Source organism: Ostrinia furnacalis, unplaced genomic scaffold (assembly GCF_004193835.3).
Source record: "Ostrinia furnacalis isolate ACB-3 unplaced genomic scaffold, ASM419383v2 OfSCF5689, whole genome shotgun sequence".
Lineage (NCBI taxonomy): Eukaryota > Metazoa > Arthropoda > Insecta > Lepidoptera > Crambidae > Ostrinia > Ostrinia furnacalis.
The window spans coordinates 12,459-36,146 of NW_021135928.1; the positions used below are offsets into that span (position 1 = coordinate 12,459).

At 37.5% G+C, this 23,688-nt stretch overlaps 1 protein-coding gene across 1 annotated transcript in view; it reads right to left on the reverse strand.

The window, feature by feature from the left end:
- unc80 (unc80, NALCN channel complex subunit) overlaps positions 1-23,688 on the reverse strand; it is a 45,438-nt gene that overhangs the window by 12,376 nt on the left and 9,374 nt on the right. The window contains exons 16-52 of the mRNA XM_028316405.1: positions 23,456-23,646; positions 20,682-20,836; positions 20,150-20,282; positions 19,501-19,693; positions 18,241-18,421; positions 17,954-18,048; positions 16,141-16,331; positions 15,812-15,929; positions 15,664-15,725; positions 15,421-15,556; positions 15,170-15,344; positions 14,064-14,220; positions 13,463-13,631; positions 13,080-13,172; positions 12,842-12,990; positions 12,637-12,756; positions 12,441-12,553; positions 11,503-11,662; positions 10,736-10,965; positions 10,084-10,309; positions 9,284-9,470; positions 8,494-8,663; positions 7,900-8,148; positions 7,613-7,742; positions 7,356-7,496; positions 7,079-7,272; positions 6,759-6,904; positions 6,278-6,472; positions 5,972-6,167; positions 5,559-5,777; positions 5,245-5,390; positions 4,979-5,141; positions 3,987-4,148; positions 3,020-3,223; positions 2,320-2,436; positions 2,108-2,245; positions 740-863 (exon numbers count right to left, since the gene is read on the reverse strand). Coding sequence (XP_028172206.1) covers positions 740-863; positions 2,108-2,245; positions 2,320-2,436; positions 3,020-3,223; positions 3,987-4,148; positions 4,979-5,141; positions 5,245-5,390; positions 5,559-5,777; positions 5,972-6,167; positions 6,278-6,472; positions 6,759-6,904; positions 7,079-7,272; positions 7,356-7,496; positions 7,613-7,742; positions 7,900-8,148; positions 8,494-8,663; positions 9,284-9,470; positions 10,084-10,309; positions 10,736-10,965; positions 11,503-11,662; positions 12,441-12,553; positions 12,637-12,756; positions 12,842-12,990; positions 13,080-13,172; positions 13,463-13,631; positions 14,064-14,220; positions 15,170-15,344; positions 15,421-15,556; positions 15,664-15,725; positions 15,812-15,929; positions 16,141-16,331; positions 17,954-18,048; positions 18,241-18,421; positions 19,501-19,693; positions 20,150-20,282; positions 20,682-20,836; positions 23,456-23,646 — 5,928 coding nt within the window. The remainder of the gene's footprint in view (positions 1-739; positions 864-2,107; positions 2,246-2,319; positions 2,437-3,019; positions 3,224-3,986; positions 4,149-4,978; positions 5,142-5,244; positions 5,391-5,558; positions 5,778-5,971; positions 6,168-6,277; positions 6,473-6,758; positions 6,905-7,078; positions 7,273-7,355; positions 7,497-7,612; positions 7,743-7,899; positions 8,149-8,493; positions 8,664-9,283; positions 9,471-10,083; positions 10,310-10,735; positions 10,966-11,502; positions 11,663-12,440; positions 12,554-12,636; positions 12,757-12,841; positions 12,991-13,079; positions 13,173-13,462; positions 13,632-14,063; positions 14,221-15,169; positions 15,345-15,420; positions 15,557-15,663; positions 15,726-15,811; positions 15,930-16,140; positions 16,332-17,953; positions 18,049-18,240; positions 18,422-19,500; positions 19,694-20,149; positions 20,283-20,681; positions 20,837-23,455; positions 23,647-23,688) is intronic.

The window sequence follows — 23,688 nt, forward strand, 5'->3', positions numbered from 1 at the left end:
TGACTGGGTAATAAAATCGAAATTATATTTAGTCCGTCAGACAGATAATAAAAAAATTTTAGACACATATTTTTTTCATAATCGAATAATTACAGTATTAATTGAATTGAAATCTCGCGTGACGTCACTTTTGAGTAACAATTCTACTCAAGCGTGTCGTAACGCGCCATTATCTGTCTGACGGACAAATAATTGAAATTTTGTCATCTAGCCTATTGCATTTTTTTATACAAACATTCACATTACTTTAGGAATGTTCATTAAAAATCCACAGTTTTAAAGGTCTTTATCATAGACCAGAAAGGATCGTCTGGAGCTCAAATAAAAAAAAGTATGATATACATATAACTTACCATCGAAAGCACAAAATGAAAATTAACAACCTTTCCATTAAAACAAAAAAGAAAAGACCACTTCATAGGTTGATATTGCATGGTTATTGATAACTGATAACATCTAGAAGGTGACACAGTCATTGGCTGTGTAAAAATGCAGAATATCGACATTTTGCCATTTGGGAATGTTTAAATTTTTAAGTGACCCCTATGAAAACAAAATTCCTGTTATGTGTTAACATAGGGGTCACTTAAAAAATGTGATTGATGGTGAAAATGGGTATTAGTTTTATAGTGGACTGCAATTAGCTGAAATGATTAAGTAGGCATAACCTCTTCTTATCCATGCCTCTATTAATTTTGCGATAGTAGTATTATTTCTAAATGGGTTACCAAATACATACCTTTTCTACCGCTGCCAATTCGCAAGCAAAGGGGCATGAGTAAGTTCATCAACATATTCTCAGTTTTTTCTGCTGATGGGAATATTGCTGTGCCGCCACACATTTGTTCTATGCTGTAACTGTCCTGAGAAGGCAGATCAACGTTTATAACCATTTTTTTTATGTATACTAATACCATATATACGATATTTATAGGTCTAGTTCTTTACTCAGTCAGCGCCTGAGGGGCTGTTCAAGTATTACGTAAGCACCAATTTCTCTGTTTTGCTTATTTTGGATGACATGGGGGGTAGGGGGTCTAGATGATGATTACGTCATCGTTACTAATTTACGTTTTTTCGGGGATTCCCGCAAATAATACATAGGCGTAGGCATTCGCTTTGAGAACTGATTAGGGGAATTACCGCACATTAGGGAAATTACCGTACTCTATTCACTTGTCTAATAATTAACTCTCGTGCCGACACTGCCCATTGAAATTTGAGAGTCGTAGTCCGCATAACTAAAAATGTTTACGTAAGCATAGGGGGAGGGGGTAAGTACTTTGCTTACTTTTGATGACANAAGGGGGGCGGGGGGGGGGGGGGGAAAAAAATGGAAAGAAATTTGCTTACGTAATACTTGAACGGCCCCTGAGGTATAGAATCGGCAAGGGAGGGGTGTCATACACAGCATACACTCGGCATCAAATAAATCGCACCTCACGCAACAAGCACTTTTCAAACGTATGCATCCCCAGTTCCCACCAACATTGGTATCATTTAGGTTTGGTAGCCTAGTTCTAAACTTCATTTCATTAATGGAAAGGTTTTTACCCCAAATATTCTTAAAGAAACAGGTAGACGTCACTCAGGAGGATTTGATGAGTGCTACTGACAACGCCACTCTTGTGGCGGAGTTTTGGGCTGACACTGTGTAGGTTTGTTGTCGACACGAAAAGAAGAACAGGTACTTAGCCAACTTTTATGGCTATAAAACTGTTAAATTGGGATTAATCGCTATCCATCTGTTAAAGAGGACACGTGAGATCATTATTTGGTTTTAAAACCACAAAAATTGGTCTACTTGGTCCCAGAGTCCCGGTGAGCCCCAAGTGAGGCCTTTTTTCAAGTCACATTTATGGTACCTGTTGTTTATAAAAAATTAAATGTATTTTTCTTTAAGTTTATTTATTGGGCTTTCAAATAACACCATAATTGTGTCAAAAGAAAATCTTTGAAGATCGCTTCGCGGAAGGTGCGATTTATTTGATGTTGAGTGTATTACGACGTGATAGAGCATATAAATCTGAGGAGATTAGCAGTCTTGCTGACGTCTGACGTTACAAAAACACCCTCCCGTGCCGATCCGACCTATAGGATCACATACCCCAGTGTTAACGACTTGTATAGCGAGTAATCGTACGACAGTGCTACAAAAGTATGACGGTGGTGGCTGAGACATAAGCGCAGCTGAGGCTGAAGACAAATTCTCCCCCGTATTATTACTATCTGATACGATTAGTGCCTGGAATAGAACGATTTAATTTAGTCCAAATACGGATATGAGTAAGGTTTAAATTCGTATGTATGTCAATTTACCTGAATAGTATTGAGGAGTGTCTTTACTTGCTGCCAATGCATTATGTACGGACATCGTATCATAGTTTCGTAAACTCCTTTCAGTAAGTTCGACGCTGAGACCCAGTCTGTGTTCCGCTGGAATTGCCAATAAATTAATTAATTTATGGTTTCAAAAAAAGCTTTAAAGAGCTTACGAATACAAAAGTCACGGTGAAATTTATATTTACTGATACTTGTTTAATAAGGTAACATATTATAGGTCGCGCAACGAAAGTTGAGACAAACACCTACTCACATTGATGTTATATTTTATTTGAATATAGAACACAAATCAGAATACGCAAGACGCTACAAGCGTATTATATGTACCATCCTAGACTGCATCTCACTTAACGATTGCGGTCAAATACCTGCCTTGTCTAGCAAAAAAAAATAGACAAAAATCTTTGCTTGTGTTGATCGCCTCATCTCTTGCTGCGTAACCTTTAATATGCATACTAAGGATGAATTCGACCAAATAAGAGTAAATATTAATCTCAGAATAAATCATCAGTTATTCGTCATTTTGACATATTTCCCCCACTGAAACTGTCAGTGTACCAGTTATACCAGGAGTTATTCTCGGATAAAAGTTTGGTCGAATGGGGCCTAAAACATCTATCTCATTGCACTAATATAATCTCTAGCATCAACCGCTTATAACTGTCTTATAACTTACCCGAATGCCAGATTTCTTAGCGATCTTCAGGAAGACTTTGTCAAGCCGTCTCAAGATCATGATCAGAGACGGTCTCAAGGCATCATCAGCCCAGTCGGCAGCTGGTAGGACTTCGCTCATGTACCGTTCTAGTCCACGGCAGCCCATAGACTCGGGATCATAAGGGGAAACCTTTAGCAGGGAGTGGGCGATTTCTGCTAGACGCTGTAAAGAAAATTACGAATAAGGGTTTTTAGGGGTCCGTAGCCAAATGGCAAAATACGGAACCCTTATAGATTCGTCATGTCTGTCTGTCTGTCCGTCCGTATGTCACAGCCATTTTTTTCCTAAACTATAAGAGCTATGCTGTTGAAACTTGGTAGGTAGATGTATTCGGTGAACCGCATTACGATTTTGATGCAAAAATAAAAAAATAACAATAAATATTGGGGGCTCCCCATACTTAGAACTGAAACTCATAATTTTTTTTTTCATCAAACACATACGTGTGGGGTATCTATGGATAGGTCTTCAAAAATGATATCGAGGTTTCTAAAACATTTTTTTTCTAAACCGAATAGTTTGCGTGACAGACGCTTCCAAAGTGGAAAAAAGTTGGTCCCCTCTAACTTCTAAAATAACAAAATGAAAAATCTAAAAAAAAAAATATGATGTACATTACTATAAAAACTACCAACGAAAATTGTTTTGAACGAGATCTAGTATCACTTGGCCGGTTTTTGAAAATGATGGCGTTTGTCTTTCAGACACGGTCGTCGTTATAGTTGATTACTATGACCTGTCATTAAGAAGGCTATTTTCATTAGGGGAGACGGAGGTGAGTTGTAATAAAGTTATTTTTTTTAACCTATGTCAGTTATCAAGCCAGCAACTTCGCGAATTCGTTACTTTGTTTTTCGAAACAATAGAACCATGCAAACTACAGTGTTTTTTAAACAGCCAAGGTACCAAATGGCAATCGACTTACAGCATGTGATTTGGAGTCCAACAGTTCCACCGGTTTCCCTTCGCTGCCACCACTGCCTTTAGATCCGTTGAGGTCTATTAGCCTTGTCGTAGCTCGACCAATAAAATCCCCGACCAGAGACAAAAGAACGTCACGAGGACGGCGGTATTCAGCTCGCACCAACTGATAAAAAAAGTTCTGAAATGAAGCTTATTAAAATATGTTGGAAATGATAATGCTATACTCGACACAGACTCGTTGCAGACGGGGCCATAAATAGAGATGCGCACGCGGTAATATTTTATTAATTAATACGTATACTAATAATGCTCATCGCTACCTCTATGTGACGTCACCCATAACTAGTGTAAGTGCGAGAGAAAACGTGATATGCGCTGTCTTATTATTGCGCCGTCTGTCTTGAGTTTTTGGACGAGTATAGAGAAAGTCCAAAAGTATACAGCTAACATCCCAACTAATCCCAACTAATATTATAAATGCGAAAGTAACTCTGTCTGTCTGTCTGTCTGTTACGCTTTCCCGCTTAAACCTCGCAACCGATTTTGATGAAATTTGGCATAGAGATAGTTTGAGTCCCGGGAAAGAACATAGGATAGTTTTTATCCCGGTTTTTGAAACAGGGACGCGCGCGATAAAGTTTTTCTGTGACAGACAAAATTCCACGCGGGCGAAGCCGCGGGCGGAAAGCTAGTAAATAATATTTCATTATGTTACAGTTATTGGTAGAAAAAATCTGTAAATTAAAAATTCTAATGTGTGTTTTCTCACACTAAGGTTAATTACACTACTTTGTGTACATGTAAATTTTTGAAATAAATGAATTTTATTATAAAAGAAAAAAAATAAAGGTTCAAGCGAGATGAATGGCCACTCTAGGCGTCAGATATTTAAGAGCATCTTTACCTACCTACAATGGTAATCTAGTCAATGGTGTAGTTTTACCGATGTTTTTCAAATACAGTGAAGGTTGATAAGTTATTTAAAAAATGTACCTCGGAATCCTCAGTGCCAGTAAATTCAGGCACAGTTATTTTAGAGTTATCGAACTTGGAGTGTGATTCGTCAAATATGATGTTTGTCGCTGCCGAGCGAGGTACTGCTCTTTGGGAAGAACCTTTGTGTTCTGGCGACGTTCTGTACGGACCGTTGTAAGATCTGAAGAAAAAAATACGTTACGTGTAAAATATACAACAGTTCAATACACACAGTTAATAAAAATAGTGTTCAAAAACATTCAGAAACTACAAAAAAATCTTACTTAGACAGTCCTTCGCAGTTATTGACTAAAGTTTTGATAGCAATGGCTAGTTGCTGTATGATCTCCTTTTCAGTCTTCCCTTCTCTGTTATATGTCGGTAGTTGTATCTGTTTCACGTAGCACGGCAAAATCGCCTCTAATATTATCTGAAATAAAGAATTATGCACGATGAAAAGGGAAGTTGGCGAGATCAGATTCTATTCGAATGCGATATCTTTAGTAGCAGGCAATTGTTTTGTCTTGACAGCTCTGGTAGGTTTTCTACAAAAGTCAATCTTATTCTTCAGGTAATAAGGACCAGGGTAAGGACTTACCAGCATCTGATATCCCCTCATACTCTCAGCCGAATATGATACAACCATGACACAAAGGCTGATGCAGTCCAGTACATTGACCATTTCCTCTTCGTCTCGGTAGCAGAAGTCGATGGGTTTCAATGGTTTTTCTTCTTTGATCAGCTCGGCAATGTGTAACGGATCAGGCGAAGGAGTTTCCAAGCTTAGGAGTAGGTTGAATAGGCAGCTGGATTGGACCTAAAATTTTCCAAGTATACTCGTACTTTCATAAATTATTACAAATAAATTAGAAAGTCGAATCACAAAATAATGGACACTTTAATGAGCTGAAAATCTTCCCCTCATAGATTTTCCGTAATTGTGAAGTTACTTGAAAAGTAATTCATGATTTTATTTGTGAAATTGTGCAATTGAAATTAGATTTAACTTACTTTGCTTGCATCACCATAAGTAGATTCTTCGTCCGTATCCAAGATGGCGGATACGGAGCCAAACATTTGCAGTATGAATGGCTTCCTGTTTAGAAGATAGAACTGTTTCACAGCGTACTCGATTGTAGTAGTCACTAGTTTGTTAGTTTGGAAGTTCGAATAGATTTGCAACAACGTAGGCATTATTAACAGGTATCTGAAAATAAAGTAGAGAAACATAATAGAGCCAAATGTTGGTCGAATATGAATGAATTAAATATCTTTGCCAAATCATGATCGATATAAACTTTCGCAAAGAATACGTACCCATTAGTAGAGAAAATGCTTTTAAAGTTAAATGCAGCGTTTACATAAGTAGCAATAACGTATCTCAGTATCAAGGAGTCTTCGCTGTGCAACATAAGCGCTCCATTGAGGACATTCAGGAACAGATGTATGTCCCTCGAAGATGTGAAGTTACCTGCCATCGCTTCGAACATACGTGCGATCAAACGTACCCACCTGAAAATATTTTAATCTATGAATCCGTGGAACATTAATAAAGGTATTTAGTACACTTTGTTTTATAATCTGCTTGAGCTGACAGTGACACACATGTTTCAGTCCCTTTTAATATTACTTGTTAGGAAAAGGGATACTAAATAAGTTTTGGAATGAGACCTACCGTATTAGCGCTCACTAGTTGGCGCCACTCCACAGTAGGATCCTGTCACTCACCAGTAGCGCCACCTAGCGAGCCCTAATTAAGCCTTAAATAAGCTGCAATACTTTTTAAAATATATCTTACATAAACTTGTGTAAAACATCCAGTCCTAATAGCGTTGAGCCTAATGGCCCATGGCTGTACAAAGTTAAATCAGCTTCAAGCGCTTTACGCGGGAATGACGGTAGCTTCATTAGTTCATCGTGCAAGAATACCACTCGTTGGACGACCTGTTGAAATTAATGATAAAGATTACATTATTAACATTCTGGAAAACATGTTTTTGTTGCAAAATCGCGTCTATTACGACTACTTAAAGTACTACAGTGTTAACCATCATGTGCCATTTTCTGTACACCACTTCTTTTCTTCAAACTAGTATTTACAGCGTACAAAACCCTTACCATATCTACATTCTTCAGGATTGCCCAAGTAAGCAACACTTTTCCAATCTCAACGAATTTCGCCAACAGTTCTTGTTGCTGCAACTTGTGGAAAGCCTCGTTAGGCTCCATGTGAACCAACCCTAGTTGAGGGTATTGCGATCGCTTGAAGAAATAATGATCGCGAACATAGTTTTGCGGGTTATGGATTTGACCTGCGGTAAACAAAAGAAGAATTTAATAAATCAGTTGCCAAGCAAATGTCGACCTAATTGAGATAAGGATAATTACTACTTACGCGTTTTAAAATCGACCAAGAAATGTTCACGATGAAGATGCTCAGGAATGCCGAAGAAATCAAGCGATTCTTTCAAGATTTGTGAGAACACTGTGTCTTCTTGTACAGGGAATTGAGAAGGGATACTGCCTTCGTTATCAGCTGAAAAGTATATTTATTAATTTAGACGAGCAATCTCGTGGGTCTTGGCAAGTTTCGTCCTAAAATAATGTCCTTGTAAAAGACAATTGACAAAGAAGAACTAAGTAAATGCTTACATGGACCGTGCACGATGATTTTCTTAGCAGCAGGCACATTCGCTGTGAGCAATATTGAAGCGTCACACTGCTCTTTCCGCAATATTTGCTTCAAATCTTTGAACATGATTCCGTGCACACTATGGACGACCTAAAATCAAACGTACTCGTATAGAATAAGACACATTTTGAAGTATGTAAAGTTAAATAGATTAGACGAAAGTCTGTGCTACAGATACTGTGTGACAAGGAGATATTGTAGAACCTCCTATATTTTTAAATGTACAGCAATATGAGTCTTAATTTACCATCCATAAGATCGATAACGCTGCTCCAATCAACCTCTGTCCATCTTCATGAGGAGACCTGACGTAGAACATTACGTAGCCAATGATGTAGTTATACAACGCAAAGGCCGCTTGCTGTGGCAGTCTCGGTATGAAACGTATAAGATGACGTAGGAGTTTGAACATTTCGTCCTGGTGGTCGCGGGTTAAACGCTCCAAGACGTGACGTAGGAAGAGGGCGGAGTCTTCCACAAGGCAGCCCCATATGACCTATAGAATATAATATTTTGTTAAAAGAAGTAGCATTCGTTCTTAAAACTGATGATAAAATTGCTATTCTTCTGCAGTAACAGAAATATATCCACCTTCTATTGTAAAAGTTAACTTTGTTACAATTGAATAAGGTTCAAAATTAAATTATGTGCAACTGACAGTACAGTTAACAACTTGACTGTCGATTTATTAAGTGCAAGACAGTCATTTAGGTAAGTGCGGTACAGTTTCTGTGTATTCGTAGCCAAGACCATTAAGGCAACTGTAACCAAATAGTAGACATTCGAATAATTACTAAAGGCTTTAAGTGTGTGTGCTGTATAGTGGGTTAATTAAACGTACCTGATAAGCAACTTCATAGACCGAACAGCCGTCGCGCGAGACAGCGGCATCGTCCAATAAAGACACGATCTCAGCCACCGCTGAGCACAGCACAGAAGGGAACAGCGCCGACGCTACTTGCGTGTGGTGGGAGCCTCTGACTCCTTCGGCCAGCTCTTCGTCTACTGGCGCTGGGTATGAAGAAAAAGTTGGTATACTATGCGAGAATAGTAACTGGAAATGTTATGAAAAATGAAGCTCAAGAATTATAAGTGGTCACTCTTAAATATGTAGCTATCCAAACAAATTATTTTTAAAATTAAACAGCAGTTTCAGAGATGCATTGTGATCTGGGAGTTCTGGGACGCACTCCTCTCATGGTTAGTAAAAAAATTACATTGTAGAAACTTGCTCACATATTGCAATTAGAATAAGAGATGGGTATATCCTAATGGGTCACATCACAATGCAGTACGCTAAGGCGTGGCCCGATATAAGAGAAGCTAGAAAATGTAACCATTGGTGACGCTAGTGAGCTCATATCAGCCCCTTAAACCTTCGACGCTAGAAGAATCGACAAAGTGCAAAAAGTTGGTTTCTTTTTATTTGGAAAAACTACTGCCTGTGGTATAGGAGCGGTACAGGAGGGTGTTTTTGAGACGTCAAACGTCAGTGAGACTTCAGGTATGCCTCAGATTTGTATGCGGTCACGACATAATATAATGTCAATGTAGCCCTTCCGTGCCGCTCCCATAGCTCAGGCCCTGAGATAAGCGATAAATTATAGGTCAATTTAGATTATGTTATTTACGTTCAATATGGTCGTCGGCCGCATGGTCCAAGGCAGGTTCCCTGGCCGCTTGCCTGGTTATAGGTATGGTCGTGATGAGGAAGCTTTCTCTCTCCGCGCGTTTCTTGTCGTTCCGCTGTTGCAGCGCTCTCTTGATAGCTTCGGTTTGCTGCTTCTTTCGCGTTTTCGTCGCGGTGACTAGTGAACGCTAGAGAGAGTAGTGGAAATTAGTGACTGGTTTTGATGTAAAATGTTTTGACTTTTAGCAATTGACAGACTTGTGGAATGGGTTTTATACTAATGTCGATAAAATAGGGAAGAGTAATTTGATGATCGTTAAGCCGCATTATCAGTTTTTTTTATTGGGATCGACGCATAACACCTATGTGCAAAAAAGGTCTACATAAAAGTATAGTACATAATGGGACATTTATTTGTGATAAAATAGATTTATAGGATGTGAATTAAAATCTAAAGAACTACAAGAATTTCAATGATGTACAAGTAAAACAACTACAAGTATTTTAATGAAGGTACAAATACAGATTACCAAGAAATATAAATTATAACCATTGTCTTAAAAGCCTTTAGATGATTGCACATGGAGTCAACATTGAATATACATAAGCATTAAAATCGATTGTACTTGCGCGTGGCCATCAAACCGATAGAAAAGTCAAGCGTTGATTTTCCATCGCCTCAGTCATCCCACTGGGATACTCAATGCAGGCCACATCTTTTTAAGATAATGCCAAACTGTATGTGCAATAAAGATTAAGTGTATATAAAAAAAAACTAACGCGATGAAAGTGTTTCCTTACATGGCGTTCTTGATTCAAGGTCATCTCCATATCTTTATCCTTGACTTGCGGGCTCCACGGAGGATCAACCACTGCTAGCGACTCGATGCCGATCTTGGGCGAGGGGAGAGTGAATTCGATGCCCGGCGGAGGCACTTTGAAGGTCATAGACGCGCCTTCCTCCATGCGAGGCCACACTTGGTACCGTAGCTTCCACATCACTTGAAAGCGGAGGATTGCGTTTATTCTGGAAAGAATTACAGGTGTATACTACAGTGACTGCTGGTTGTGGATTAATTATAATCTATTTTATTGTGAGGGATGTAATACCATGTTGTCATATGTTTGACCCGCTATAGGCATTTGATATTATGGGTTGATCGGATAGACGGCTTTTCGTAATCCCTTGAGAATTTTATCTGGACTTTTCTAATGAAAAAAAAAATGCTTATTAAGCCCGTATAAGTATACTTGATCTACTCCGTATTTATTTCAAAAACATTGGAAAAAGTTGATATTTGTTGCTCGATACTCATAGACAAGCTTTGCTAATTTTGGAATTTTTATGATTATTTTAAATGTCCCAGAATATTTAAATAATTGTTATTTACTACACTATGATAGACTTGTAGCAACTCATTGAGTTGTCAAAACAAAAATCAAAATCACATACCTAACTCCAGGCTCGGAATGTTTCAAATCGTTATGCATGATCTCAGCAGCTGTATGCGGCGTCTTCACAGCGGCCAGTATAAACAGCGCGGCCGCACACGAACTCAACTCGCGGTCCGATTCTAGCAGCAATTGCCACGCTACAGGAGCCGATTCCGCGAATAGTTCTTCACTCATTGTGGTGGCGCCTTTGATTAGTGTTGCTAATGTGGTGTGGTGGGCGTCGCGTACCTGGTGATAGTTTTAATTTATTGTTAGTGATAGTTAAGTGAAGTTTGTAATACGATCATTAGTTGACTGAATGTAGTTTTAATATTGAGTTATCAAAATGCGGCTATCGCTTATATGACGTCACTAGTTTGCGTGCCTAAATAACACTCATCTAATAAGCTGTCAAAACACGATTCTTCAATAAAGCCCGGTCCGTGAGCACGTAGAATTTTGTCCAATGACCCCTAGCTACCCATCCTTATCGCTCGCGCGTGATTTTATTGCTGTCGCGACTGTGCGACTGGCACCCGCAGTGAGTGTGCGAGCGCGATAGCAACATAATTATGCGTGAGCGATAAGGATGGGTAGCTAGGGGTCATTGGACAAAATTCTACGTGCTCACGGACCAGACTATAGATTTGGTGCAATGTGGACGTTTGACGTCACCCATGTTTGCCAACGAATTAATTGACTATTAAGTGTTTCAAAACAACTGAGAATTCAATCAAAATGAAGTGTTCTGTTAAAGTGAATGCACACAAAAATATATATTCTCACCTGTCCTTTGAGATACTTCAGTATCGGTGGCGGGTCAGGCGGTGGATACGGCATCGCGCCAGGCTTGGTGATAGGCGGTATTTCTGCGTGAGCCATCGTGTGGTCAACTACCGCCGCTCGGTACGCCAGCCCGGCCGATTCTATGACTGAACGGTCGATCCTGTAAACAAAGTTGAACATTACTATCATGCAACGTTACAATAAAGTAATAATCATTTCTAGTACTCGTAGAGTTACAAAACAATATAGAGCATTATTGTGATCCCCATCACAGCTACATCTCTGTGGGTTGATTAAGTATACTCAAGTAGGTATTTGTGGTAGTATTTACTGCAGGTAGGCTAATCAAAAAGGCTTAAAGCGGGCGTTATTGTAGTTTATCAATAGTGAAGTATCAATACTGCCTAAATAACATAGGTAGGATGTTTTAACAAATTGTAACTTAAAACTTTTTATCTCAAATTTACAAATCCCAAGATAGGATTTATATGATAGTCGGCCGTTTGGTGTAAAGTCTGGTCGTCGAGCACGTAAAATTTCGTCTAATGACCCCAAGCAGTGTGTGTGCGAGCGCGACAGTAATATAATTACGCGCGAGCGATAAGGATGGGTAGCTTGGGGTCATTGGACGAAATTCTACGTGCTCGGCGACCGGACTATAGTGGTTCAGAACGGACTACTATGCCGAGAGGTCCCGGGTTCGATTCCCGGCTGGGCAGAAATTGAAATGATGAATTTTAATTTCTGTGACGGGTCTGGGTGTTGCTATGTATAATATGTTTGTCTTTACAAAAAAAAGTATTTAAGTATGTTTATATCCGTCGTCTTGTACCCATAGCTTTGCTTAGTTTGGGACTAGAGGCGCAGTGTAAAATGTCCAAGGATATTTATTTATTTATCTACAAATATTACGGCTATATTTTGGTGACGTTATTTACCTGTCAGTGGAATGTTCGGATCCTTTGCGCGTGCGCCGATTGCGGCGCGCTCCACCGGTGGCATCATCTGAGCTTGACGTATTCACTTCGGGGCCGAACTTCTCTCCGTAAATCTACAAATACACCATTAATGTTACCTTACAAATGAAAATGATACTTAAAATGTCAACTTAGAATTGAAAATTAATGGTTCTACCTTGTGAACAGACTTCATAAGTCTGATGCAAGCTCTCATGTTGCGTCGGAAACAGTACGGGTGACAGAAGTTTTGGTGGCAGCATACGTAGTTGAAGGAGTTCAAGAATTTCACTATCACCTGGAACATTCGTGACGTGATATCGTTGAATTTGGAGAAGCATCGTATATTACGCTTAAATGCTTGAACACAAGGATCAGTTTACCTTGAGCCAAGGGAATCCCTTGCTATTGTCGGGAGGATCAGTAGAATTGCTGTCCGGACTATCTGGAGGATGATCGTGGTCGTCAGATAAGACTCCTGGACTCTCCTCGCCTCCGCTGTCTACCTCACCAGGCATTATCACTGTCCCACCTATTGTCAAACATCATACACCGTTTGTGATCAATATCCACTCTATTTACAATGGAATAAGACTCCATTCTGCGTAATAATACACTCACCCGTGGCTGGATACACTTCGGACGTGTCGCTTCTGTCTGAAAGTGAAGAAACTTTTCTTCTACTCTGTATAGAATCTGATCTTCGATTCAAAACTGAAACAAGCACGTTGCATCGTGCAACAAAATGTAAAAATAGCTTTTCAGAATTTTCAGCTTATTTGAATTTTGAATAGAATTTTTTCGAACCAGTAACCTTATAATATTGGCTAATTGTTTTGTACAGTCAGCTTCAGCGATCAAATTAACTGAGAGAAATAAAGCTGTGTGAATCAGATGTGGTGATAAAGTTATATTGACTGACTGTTCATTTAAAGACTAAAATACTGATTCGAAATACTAATCCGAATTGTTAGCAGCCAATAATTTATATAATATTTGCTTACAGTCATCAACGTCCCTGGTATCCTTCTGCCGCAGTTTGATTGAACGTCTCTTGATGGAGCCATAAGCAGAATGCGTCTGCTGCGTGTTTCGTCGATGCATGCACGCTTTGCCTCGAGAACCGAGACGGCCTTTTTTCTCATCCACCGCTGGAGGGATGGCATCGGCTAACTGTTGAAGAAGTGTATTAGGTACAGCAATAGCAGATCAATCTATTAAAATCTGACTTTTCATCTGTTTTGATCCTTACATTGGAGTCAAAGTTTCTAATCTTATACTTTACCTACACTACTCAGAATGTTGTCGAATTTTGAAAGAATTGAAGTAGGATATTGTAGACACGCACTTCACTTCGACTTGCTTTGTCCGAATTCAGTTAATTGTCGGTTTGCGCCCGATTCAAAGAGCCCGAAACGACTCGAAGTTTGAACGTGAAGTATCTGACTTATACTCGGGTTAAGCTTCTGTACTTTGTGGAAACATCAAAGCGAGTAGTGTAGCTGAGGTAATAAGTTTTTGCTAAGTTTATTTGTCATAATTGACTAAAAAATTTGAGATTAAATACTTGCAGCTAAATATGATTATCATGTTGTATGTACTTACTGTAACGTTGCTTCCCCCAGAAACATTTTCAGGTTCGTGCAGAACAAAAGATATCTTTCTCTCAGTCTCTGCTCCCGCTATGGACTGAAGACTCTGGGCCGAAGCTTGCGAGTGACCCATGCTTGACAGAGCCATACTCCAACGACGATTAGCCTCCCTGTCCCACACAGAATACATACATAAATACCTTCAAACCACAAACAAATGTCTCTATGGTTCTTCTTTAGCTATAGTTTAGTAGCTCTATTTTTTATCTATTTAAACCTCTTTGATTTCGTTATTCCGCATGCCAATGTAGCAAAGCAATTTATATACTTCGATATACTAATTTTCATCTAAACTATTGCACTTAACTATTGGAAATCGATACCTTAAAGGGTGTTTGAATAAAAATTATTTTAATATTTGTGTCAGTAATTATTTGTTTATCTTTAGTCGTGTTTAGCAAAGTTACGTGGGTATTTTACAACATACCATGCAGTTTAGGTAGCCGTTAGCTCGTTTTAGGTACTCTTAGGTTATCTTTATAATGTGAGAATAATACGGGCGCTTGCGTAGCCACTTCAGGTGTCGCTATCAGGGGGACAGCTATTTGTGAATGTCTAATCTCCATGAGGCGAAAAATTTTATTTACAAATGATCATCATGACAAAAACAAAGACATCCGTAAATAGCTACGTTTGCGTAGGCCCCTAAGTGCCAAATATTGTCGATAGGTGAAAAAAATCTAAGTAGACCCGAGTCTTCGTGTGCTCTGCACTTAGTTTTAAAGGTGTACATTATTCAACTTATGTACAGTCTATTTACGCATGCACGCTTAGTGCTGTATGCAAGGAAACATGCATTATTTCTTTTGAACACATACTCGACTGGCATTAATGTGTGTTGACTGCTAAGAGCCCTGTTAAAATAAAAGTTTCATCAAATATATGCACTCTTTAACACATCATTTCAAAACGGAACATAATGAACTCACTTAGTCTTACACAAAAAACGTCGTTTTTCCATCCATCTTCGCACAACATAATAATAAAACATAATCAATTTACACCCAATTAGAATTACTTACCAAACAAATCTTCATGCAATTCAATGTGATATCGTACCTGTATACTCTGTCCCAAGGTCCTCTTTCCTTTAACGACGAGCGGCATGACTTTGGTAAATTTTGGTATGTTTCTCGCAAGAAAGCGGTTACTTCGAATAAAAGAACGCAGGCGACTAGTCTTAGAGCTCGAGGGCAATCGGCTCCAATAGGTTTTCCAGGCAGACGAATGCTTGCTGTAAAATCACAAACAAAATTATCCCTTGTTTACATAGTGATAAATTCCTTTTTGTTTCCGAGTTATATTTCTACCTTCGTCAAGGAAATCCTCTTCTTCATCTTGCTGCAAGAGCTCTCGCTGTCCATCGGGATCAGTCACCAGAGTAGTAACATTTTCTAGGTGTTTCTTATCTTCAACCAACATCTCTTCGAGTCTGTTGCCTATAGCCTGTGATATATGATACAAATATATAAAATTATCTTTATTGACCACGAAATAACGTTAACAATACAATAATCATAATTTTGATTTTAAAAGAAGAAAAACAAACTTACCTCGGCCCATTGGTAGAATAGTTTTCCGGCAAGACGTCTTCTAAGTTGTGGACTGGAAGATACTGGAGAAAAAAATACATAACTTTATTTAAATTTTTATAACTTAAATAAAATGTTTGTATTAGGTAACATTAACGTGATATCTTACCGGTATTCTTAGCAATATTCGATTTTAGCCAATAAGGCCACTGGCCCTTGTTGCAGTTATGGACTAGGTGGGCACATTCCAATATTATAGCAGCTCTTCCAACAACGACAGTGTGAGGCTGAAATACAACCAGCATCAATTTAAAACAATCTGCCAGCCAAAATTCTAATAGTTTAATTCATAGGACCACTCCCACTCTTCACGTGAATGTTGTAAGAGGCAACTAATCGTTTGGCCAGCGCGTGGAGTTTTAGGCTGTATCCTCTTTTTTTCTCTGGTAAATTAGAAAGGGTCAGCCTTCTTCAGAGACTAGAATGAAGGTCACTTACCAAATCCAACAAAGCTGCCATAAACAAAGCGTCAGGAGTGCCACCAGGCTGCGTAGCGTCCAACAAGAAGTTGAACCTGGCCAATCCAGCATATAAAGGCGCCGCAGCCACCAGTCGTCTACGTTTTAGCACCACCACCTCGGATTCTCCACCCCCTGAACCGCCTTCCGCTGAACCACGCCTTGACATGTCTAGAAATAGCAATGTAATTGTTTTAACGCAATCAATAAAGGCATGAACTGTCGACAGAAAATTTGATGCCACACTTTAGTTGCAAAATCGCAAATAATATTAAGGTATATCAGCATAGCTGGGCATTAACTCGTTAATCCGTTAATCGTTAATTAACGAAGTTAACATTTCCATTAACGGATTAACTTTTAAGTTAACTTTAAAAAATGTTAACGGACTCGTTAACTTCCGTTAAATTATCCTAAGTCCGTTAATCGTTAATCCAGTACCTACTATTTACCAAAAAGATACAGCAAGCCCGCTGAAAAACACTAGAAAAACGCGTTCTGACAAGTACGTTCGGGGTTCCAGAACTTCCAGAACCCAAAACAACAGTTTTTGTAACCAGAAAGAAACGATATAAAAATGCTATTTTTTTATTTATTTACAAGCTTATACAGGGTAGAATTATGTAATGCCACCTGGAGGGAAAGTATTCTTAATACTGCAGACGGAAAATTTTACTGAAAGAAAACATTCCTTTATTTTTGAAAAGAAAGAGAACTGCATAATTAAAATCATTTAAGATTTTATGGATCCTTTCGTTTGATTTATCAAGTTTGTTAGAGAGATTTCATCCTTACACTTGACCCTAACGATCGATGCAATAAAAATACAGGGTGTAATTTTTAACAGATTTTAGTTGGTTCGATTCCCGGATGTGGCAAATATTTTTTTGAAATCTTTGAATGCTATTTGTTTTCAAAAATAAAGGAATGTATTTTTGATTTTTTTTTCTATCTACATCCTGTATATTGACTTCACTTGTTAGTATGTGGGGGACATATCTTGCAACTGAATTTAAGGCCAATTCTCCTCAACCGATTGAGCTACAATTTGGTATACTTATGTAAGTACGATGAAAATGCAATGCTGTGGTACCATTGAGCTGGTCTAATGATGGAGTCAGGAGGCGGCCATAGGAACTCCTAAATGAAACGGCGGAATCGCATCGAATTTGGGTTTGTTGGATTTGTCTTTTCGAGCACATTGGTGCTAAATTGTATTGTAATTGAACCAAGGCTCTGAGATTGAGATACTATAGACTAAGAGCTGGTGAACGCCAGACCAACGTCATATTATAAAAGCTGAAAGTTTGTCAGCGTATGCTCCCAATATAGGTTAGAATGTTGGTGGATTATGAAGTTTGGGTCATCGTGGCTTTGGCAGCTATCCTAAAAAAACTGTCTGGCAAGGAGTTGGAACTGTCAAAACGGTCTGGCTAAAAAGAGGAATGAATTCCATGCGCGATACAAGCTTTCGAAATTATTTGAACCTTGTATACAATAATGTTTTTCGTTTTATTTTAATGTGTTAACGGATTAACGATTAACGTTAACTTGCGTTAAATCTTGCTGAATGTAACGTTTTAACGTTTAACGAAGTTAATTTTTTTATTAACGGTTTAACGATTAACGAAGTTAACTATTTGATTAACGGTGCCCAGCTATGTATATCAGTGTTTATCTTGATGTGCTGTTGTCAATACGTTCTTACTTTACATAGTGAACAGTAACATTATAGTTCGCTCTTTCTATCTATGTGTGTAATAACGTTATGTGTAGTTTAAATAAATACTTACATCCACCGCTTGTCTCTTCAATGCTTCCGTCACGTTTCTTGCACATTTTTCTCAAACCGAATCTGTTGAGTCTATCTTCAACCCTTTTTCTAGCCCTGTGAATTGACCATTTAACTTTAATATACTATAGCAGCAACTACCGCCGTTTTGGGAAGTGATATCTAAGTAGGAGTGGAAGTCAAAATGTAAGCAGTAGAGAGAGAGATATCATATTCTCGGAAATTAGCAAACAATTCGCCAGATCCTTTATTATTAGTGATCAGTGACGTCACTGGTCCAAGCCTTACCTATTGAGCGTATATCCAACGCGTCGTTTTACGTGCACAGGACGGCTTGAGTGTGGTTGCGTGACGTGTGGTGGACGTGCGAGTGATATCATACTCCCAGAGATTGGCAACGACTCGCCCGAACCACCGCCGTTGCGGATCAAAGATTGCGATTGTTGTGGCTTTTGGCGGAACCAATTTACTGAAATAAATAGGAGTGTGTTAGTTTTGCTGATAATGTTTGAATGGATCGCTAAAGGTAATACAAGCCGACAGCAGTTTAATTATACATTTTTGCTACAAATATCATCTTAAATCTACTTAAAATGTCACGGTATTTAGCTTGCATAGCTGCGTGGCTATGTGACTATCATGCCAGTAATTATATTAATAGCTCTCTTATGAATCACAAATAGTCAAAAAGTAAAGTTAAATGCTCTACAAATAATAAGGGTACTATTTATTTGCGTAAACATTTCTTTTACCATACTTCTATAGTCTTTTTCACGTAAGATGATTCGTATGACGTTTCGAGTTTGAAAGTTATTAGAGATGTCACATAACTAAACCATAGCGATTTATCTATCGATTTTTTTCTAAGAGTTAGTAAAACCTACTTTTAGAGAAATATTTTGTATAGGTGTCTTTTAACAAAAAACATGTTTTTTTTTATTACAAATATTTTTGTAACAATTTTTATTGATAATATTAAAATTCCAAGGACTTCGTGTTAAAAAAAACGATTCCTAAAAAGTACTGGTTCTATTACTTTAAATTAAAAACTATTTATTTATTTTCAATGCGTTTATTAAAGTCAACAATCGAAAAATATAGTTGATTTTTGTGATGTTTTTAATAACTAAGTATTCACTGCAATCGATTAATGAACCGCGGAAATAATCGATTTTGTTAAACAACAAATACCCCAGCACTACATCTATTCCGTTTCACACATTGCGTACATTAAATAAAAAATATTTTTACATCGTATTTAATTAAAATATTAATCAATAGACTCAGATTTTAGTATATATTTCAAGAAAAGTAGTTAATTTTTTTTTATTATATTGCTAATAAAATACAAATATTTTTTCAAAAATATTCTGCATATGTAGTATGCGTAATATGGATAACCTTGAAGTGTCATACGGATCATCTTAGGTGAAAAAGACTATAGTTACTAATTTTGTCAAAGTATCATATCAGGCGCCTAAAACAGCTCAAAACCTTGATACTGACTATCCAAAAAAGCAACATACTTAAAAAATACGATCTACTTACCAATGCCACTGATATGGAACTTGGAAGGTATAGATTTCGAGTGCGATATCTTATGATGGGGCGTGATATCCGCAGACGAAGCGGAGGGTATCGTCCGCTCCGACTGTCTCGGCGTCAGCTGGTAGCGGCGCGTGCGCACGGATAGCGGAGATTGGCTAGCGGACTCATCTCCGCCGTCCGTTTCGAGCAGGCTCTGAAACAATAAGAAGGCGGACTACGGATTAATAAGCTTAATATTCAGGGGTTATTTTATTTCAATGTATTTTTAATTGATTACATTTTCAGTCATGCGACACATAATTATGTCATAGGGATATTAGTAATGTTCACGAAAAATTGCAAGTTACATATTTTCTTCTTTATTTTATAAGTTTTCTTTGTTATAATTACAAAAAGGTCTTTAAATAACTCTCAGGGTAAAATACACTTGGAATAAAAAACAAATGACATTCTGGGTAGTTTCTATCTAAGGGCCTTGCCACACTGGCGGATTGTAAGCGTTTTCTGGGCGGAGCAGCTGCGTGCGGCATTTTGCAAGCACTTTTGCAATCCGCCAGTGTGGCAAGGCCCTAAGAAAGAAGTTTAAAAACAAATGACTCTCAGGTCCCTATCTGAATGAACATAAGCATCACTTGTAAATTCCACTTACATGTGCACCGGTGGAAGAAGTGCTTCGCTTCTTGAACGTGAACTTCTTGTTGTGGCTTCGGTCGTCCGCGGCGCATCCCGAATCCGCCCCTGTATCCGAACCGCGTTCATCGTCGGCTGGTCGTGGAATATGTCTGTGGTAAATAAGGAAATAATAAATAACGGATGTAATAAACCTTTTACGAAGCTGAGTACGACGTTAGTAGTATTTTAACTATCATTTTTTTTCTCCGCTAGACTTTTGGTATTGGAGATGTTAAAGGTCGAATTCAAAAATACAATACTAGTTTTTTACGAAAAAAAAGTTTTGAAACGGTGATAAGAATTTTTTATCTGAAATAATATACCACACATACATGCATTTATGGAGCGGTATACATTGCGTGTTACAGAAATTAATATTTTTACCATATAATAACAGTTATTTTCCTGGGGAAATAATTTGGTTGAATGTGCAGAATGCAAGTGTAAGGCTACACAAATTTTTTACAACTTGTATAGCAACTACAAGATAAGTGTAAGCAATAACAAACCTTATGACCCTTGTAGTCTGCATATTCGACTCTTTTTGCTGGCTGTCGGGTCTTTCAGCTGTGTCCAGTAGCCCGCTGAAAGCCACCACTCTGAATATGCCACCGTGAGCTTCGCGCACGTAGCTTAGAAGGAGGCGCACTTCCATGTATAATTTCTGAAAATACAATTAAAGCAAGGGAAATTATATTTGAATGAAATCATAGACTCATAAAATAGCAGACAGACATAGATGGCATTAAATATTATTAGAACTTTTTGTTTTTCTACGTAATTTGACAGAGAAAGTGACAAGTCCACTTTAGCAGAAAGTGACAAAACATTAATTGGAATATACGATGAAATAGTCAATGGCATGTTTTATTTTTTTATGAATAAGGTAGTCTCCTTCAATTCCTTAAATGGCTCAATGGGAATTCAGTGGAAATGCATTTTTACAGGTTTTAACTGCTAGGAAAAGTTATCGTAATTGGAGTAGTAGGGCTCACTCTTTTCGTCTTAACCCTCCGTGTACGAGGTGACTAAAAGTTACGTCCCGTACCAGGTGGGGTATGACACACCCCAATATACAAAGTGATAAAATTTTCATTCAACATTGTTTTAGGTGGAATTTAATATTGATTATTTACGTATGCTAATTAGGTTTAAGAAATGCTCTGAGCTGAAAATATGTATTATAACATTTTTATCATAAAAAAACAAAAAGACACAATTTCCGTTGTTCTTGTAATTTAGGAATCAGTTTCCTATGTATAATTTTTAATAAGTGCCTTTAATTATGACAACCGTTTTTATTTAACAAAGTACAAGTATTTACTTATAATTTAAAAGTAAATTAAAAACTGGAAGGGTATAAATTTGTTTTGATCATCGGTTTTCAATTTACCACAATTCTGATGAAAGAAAATGAGTATGCTCAATGCATAAAATCAGGGTTCGAAAATATCCGATATTTATTATAAATATCAAAATATCGGATATTTATGATATATATCCGATATATATCAACTTTGATATATATCAATTTTGTATGAAAGCCATAGTATTATTTTATTGTATTATTCATGAATAATATTGCATATGTGTTACATAAACATGTTTTTAATGTTTTTAAACTTAAAATCAGACAAATAAAGCAAAAACATAAAATATTCTTTTAAATACGGCAAAATCAACTAAAAAAATCAAAATCTTATGTCAAAAAGTACAAATACAGTAACAAATTTTAAAAGTTGATATACAGGGTGTTTGGCGCATCGTGTGCCAAAATGATTTGGCGTATAGAATGGGTCATTTCCTATATTTTCAGCCCCCATAACACGTTCCATGCCAGGCGGCTACTTTTATATTATTTTTTTTAATAATTTCACCAAAATACCCANGGAATGTGTCTGCATACGACAACAGTCGAAATTAGTATACGTAGCCGAGGCGGTCATTTTGAACAAAATTTGTAATAATTAATAAACGATCAAAATAATTATTTTCGTCTATAATTTCAAGAAATCCACATTGAAAAACGATAGGGAAAAGGTTTTTACATTGCTTCAGATAAATAATTTTTACCTGTTAGGTGTTTAACGTGCTATTCACACAAAAAGGGGCTATAAACACAAATTTCGCAAATCAATCCGAGTAGAGTCAATGCACTAATTTAAGTAATTTGTGAAGTTGTTGTTATTATTTAAACAATATTAATATACCGTTTGAATGGGGAGAGACTGGAGAAGTTTTGATAAAATCCGAAGATCGCTATCTCTTTTAAAAAAAAATTTATAGCCATGTAAACTTAAATGTTCAGTCCATTTTTAACTTTTCGGAAAACTTCAAAGCTGAATTTAAAAAAAACTAGATGATATTTGCCAGTAAATTTAGATTTGATGTAACCCTACATCAATGCACGTCAAAACAAAATATTTACTTTGAGGCTACGCCTAGTAGTTTCTTTTTAAATCGAAATTAAATGATGCGATTTGGGTATTTTGGTGAAATTACTAAAAAAATTAATTTAAATGTAGCCGCCTGGCATAGAACGTGTTATGGGGGCTGAAAATATAGGAAATGACCCATTCTATTCGCCAAATCATTTTGGCACACGATGCGCCAAACACCCTGTATATCATCAAAACCGGCTTGATATATATCGGATATATATCCGATATATATCTTGATATATATCCTCGAACCCTGCATAAAATGGGAGCGTAATAATTTTATTTATTTATAAAATATGTTATTCCATTTCAGTAGCCCATAAATTGTATCACCAAGTATAAATTGTAGCCCATAAGTGTATGTTTACATACATCTTCGGATCTCAGTACTAAACTTCCAGATTCGCACTAAAAGTCATCTCTTTGACTAAAAGTGCTTGAAAATTTCAGATACCGTAAAAATCACGAAAAACATTATTTGTATTGAATTTTATTCAACTGACAAAGCTAAAAATATATAAATTACACCAAAACTGTCAGATTTTTTTTTAAACTTTTTAACAACGTCCCGTTCCAGGTGGGGTGTGTGACACCCACACGCACTTTAAAGGCATGTAACTCAGTTGGTAGTCACCGCTGGACTGATTTTGCAACGCTGATCGAAGCAGCAGTGTCATAATTCCAGCTACTGAGAATTTCAAATACAGCACTTGCAAATTTTTAAAATTGTGGCTATTTTTAAAGGACTGGGGTGTGTCACACCCCACCTCGTACAGCGAGGGTTAAAACTCATCAGAGGGACATTAGACAGGTATGTATATTTAAAAAAATATTGCACTTACTGAGTTATCCAGCATCTTCAGCTCCTTATGCATAAGGGCGAATCTGGTAACAAGCACTCGAAAAGTGGACTCTATAATAAACGTCTCTATGACTCTATTTGCATTGGCACATTGGGCGGCACCAAAGTTACTTGCGTAGGCGGATTGTAGGTGGCTGATTTCTGGAGATTTGGTGCTCCGTTTTTGCTGACCTATGATTGATAAAATAAGGTTCATTATCATTTGTACATCAC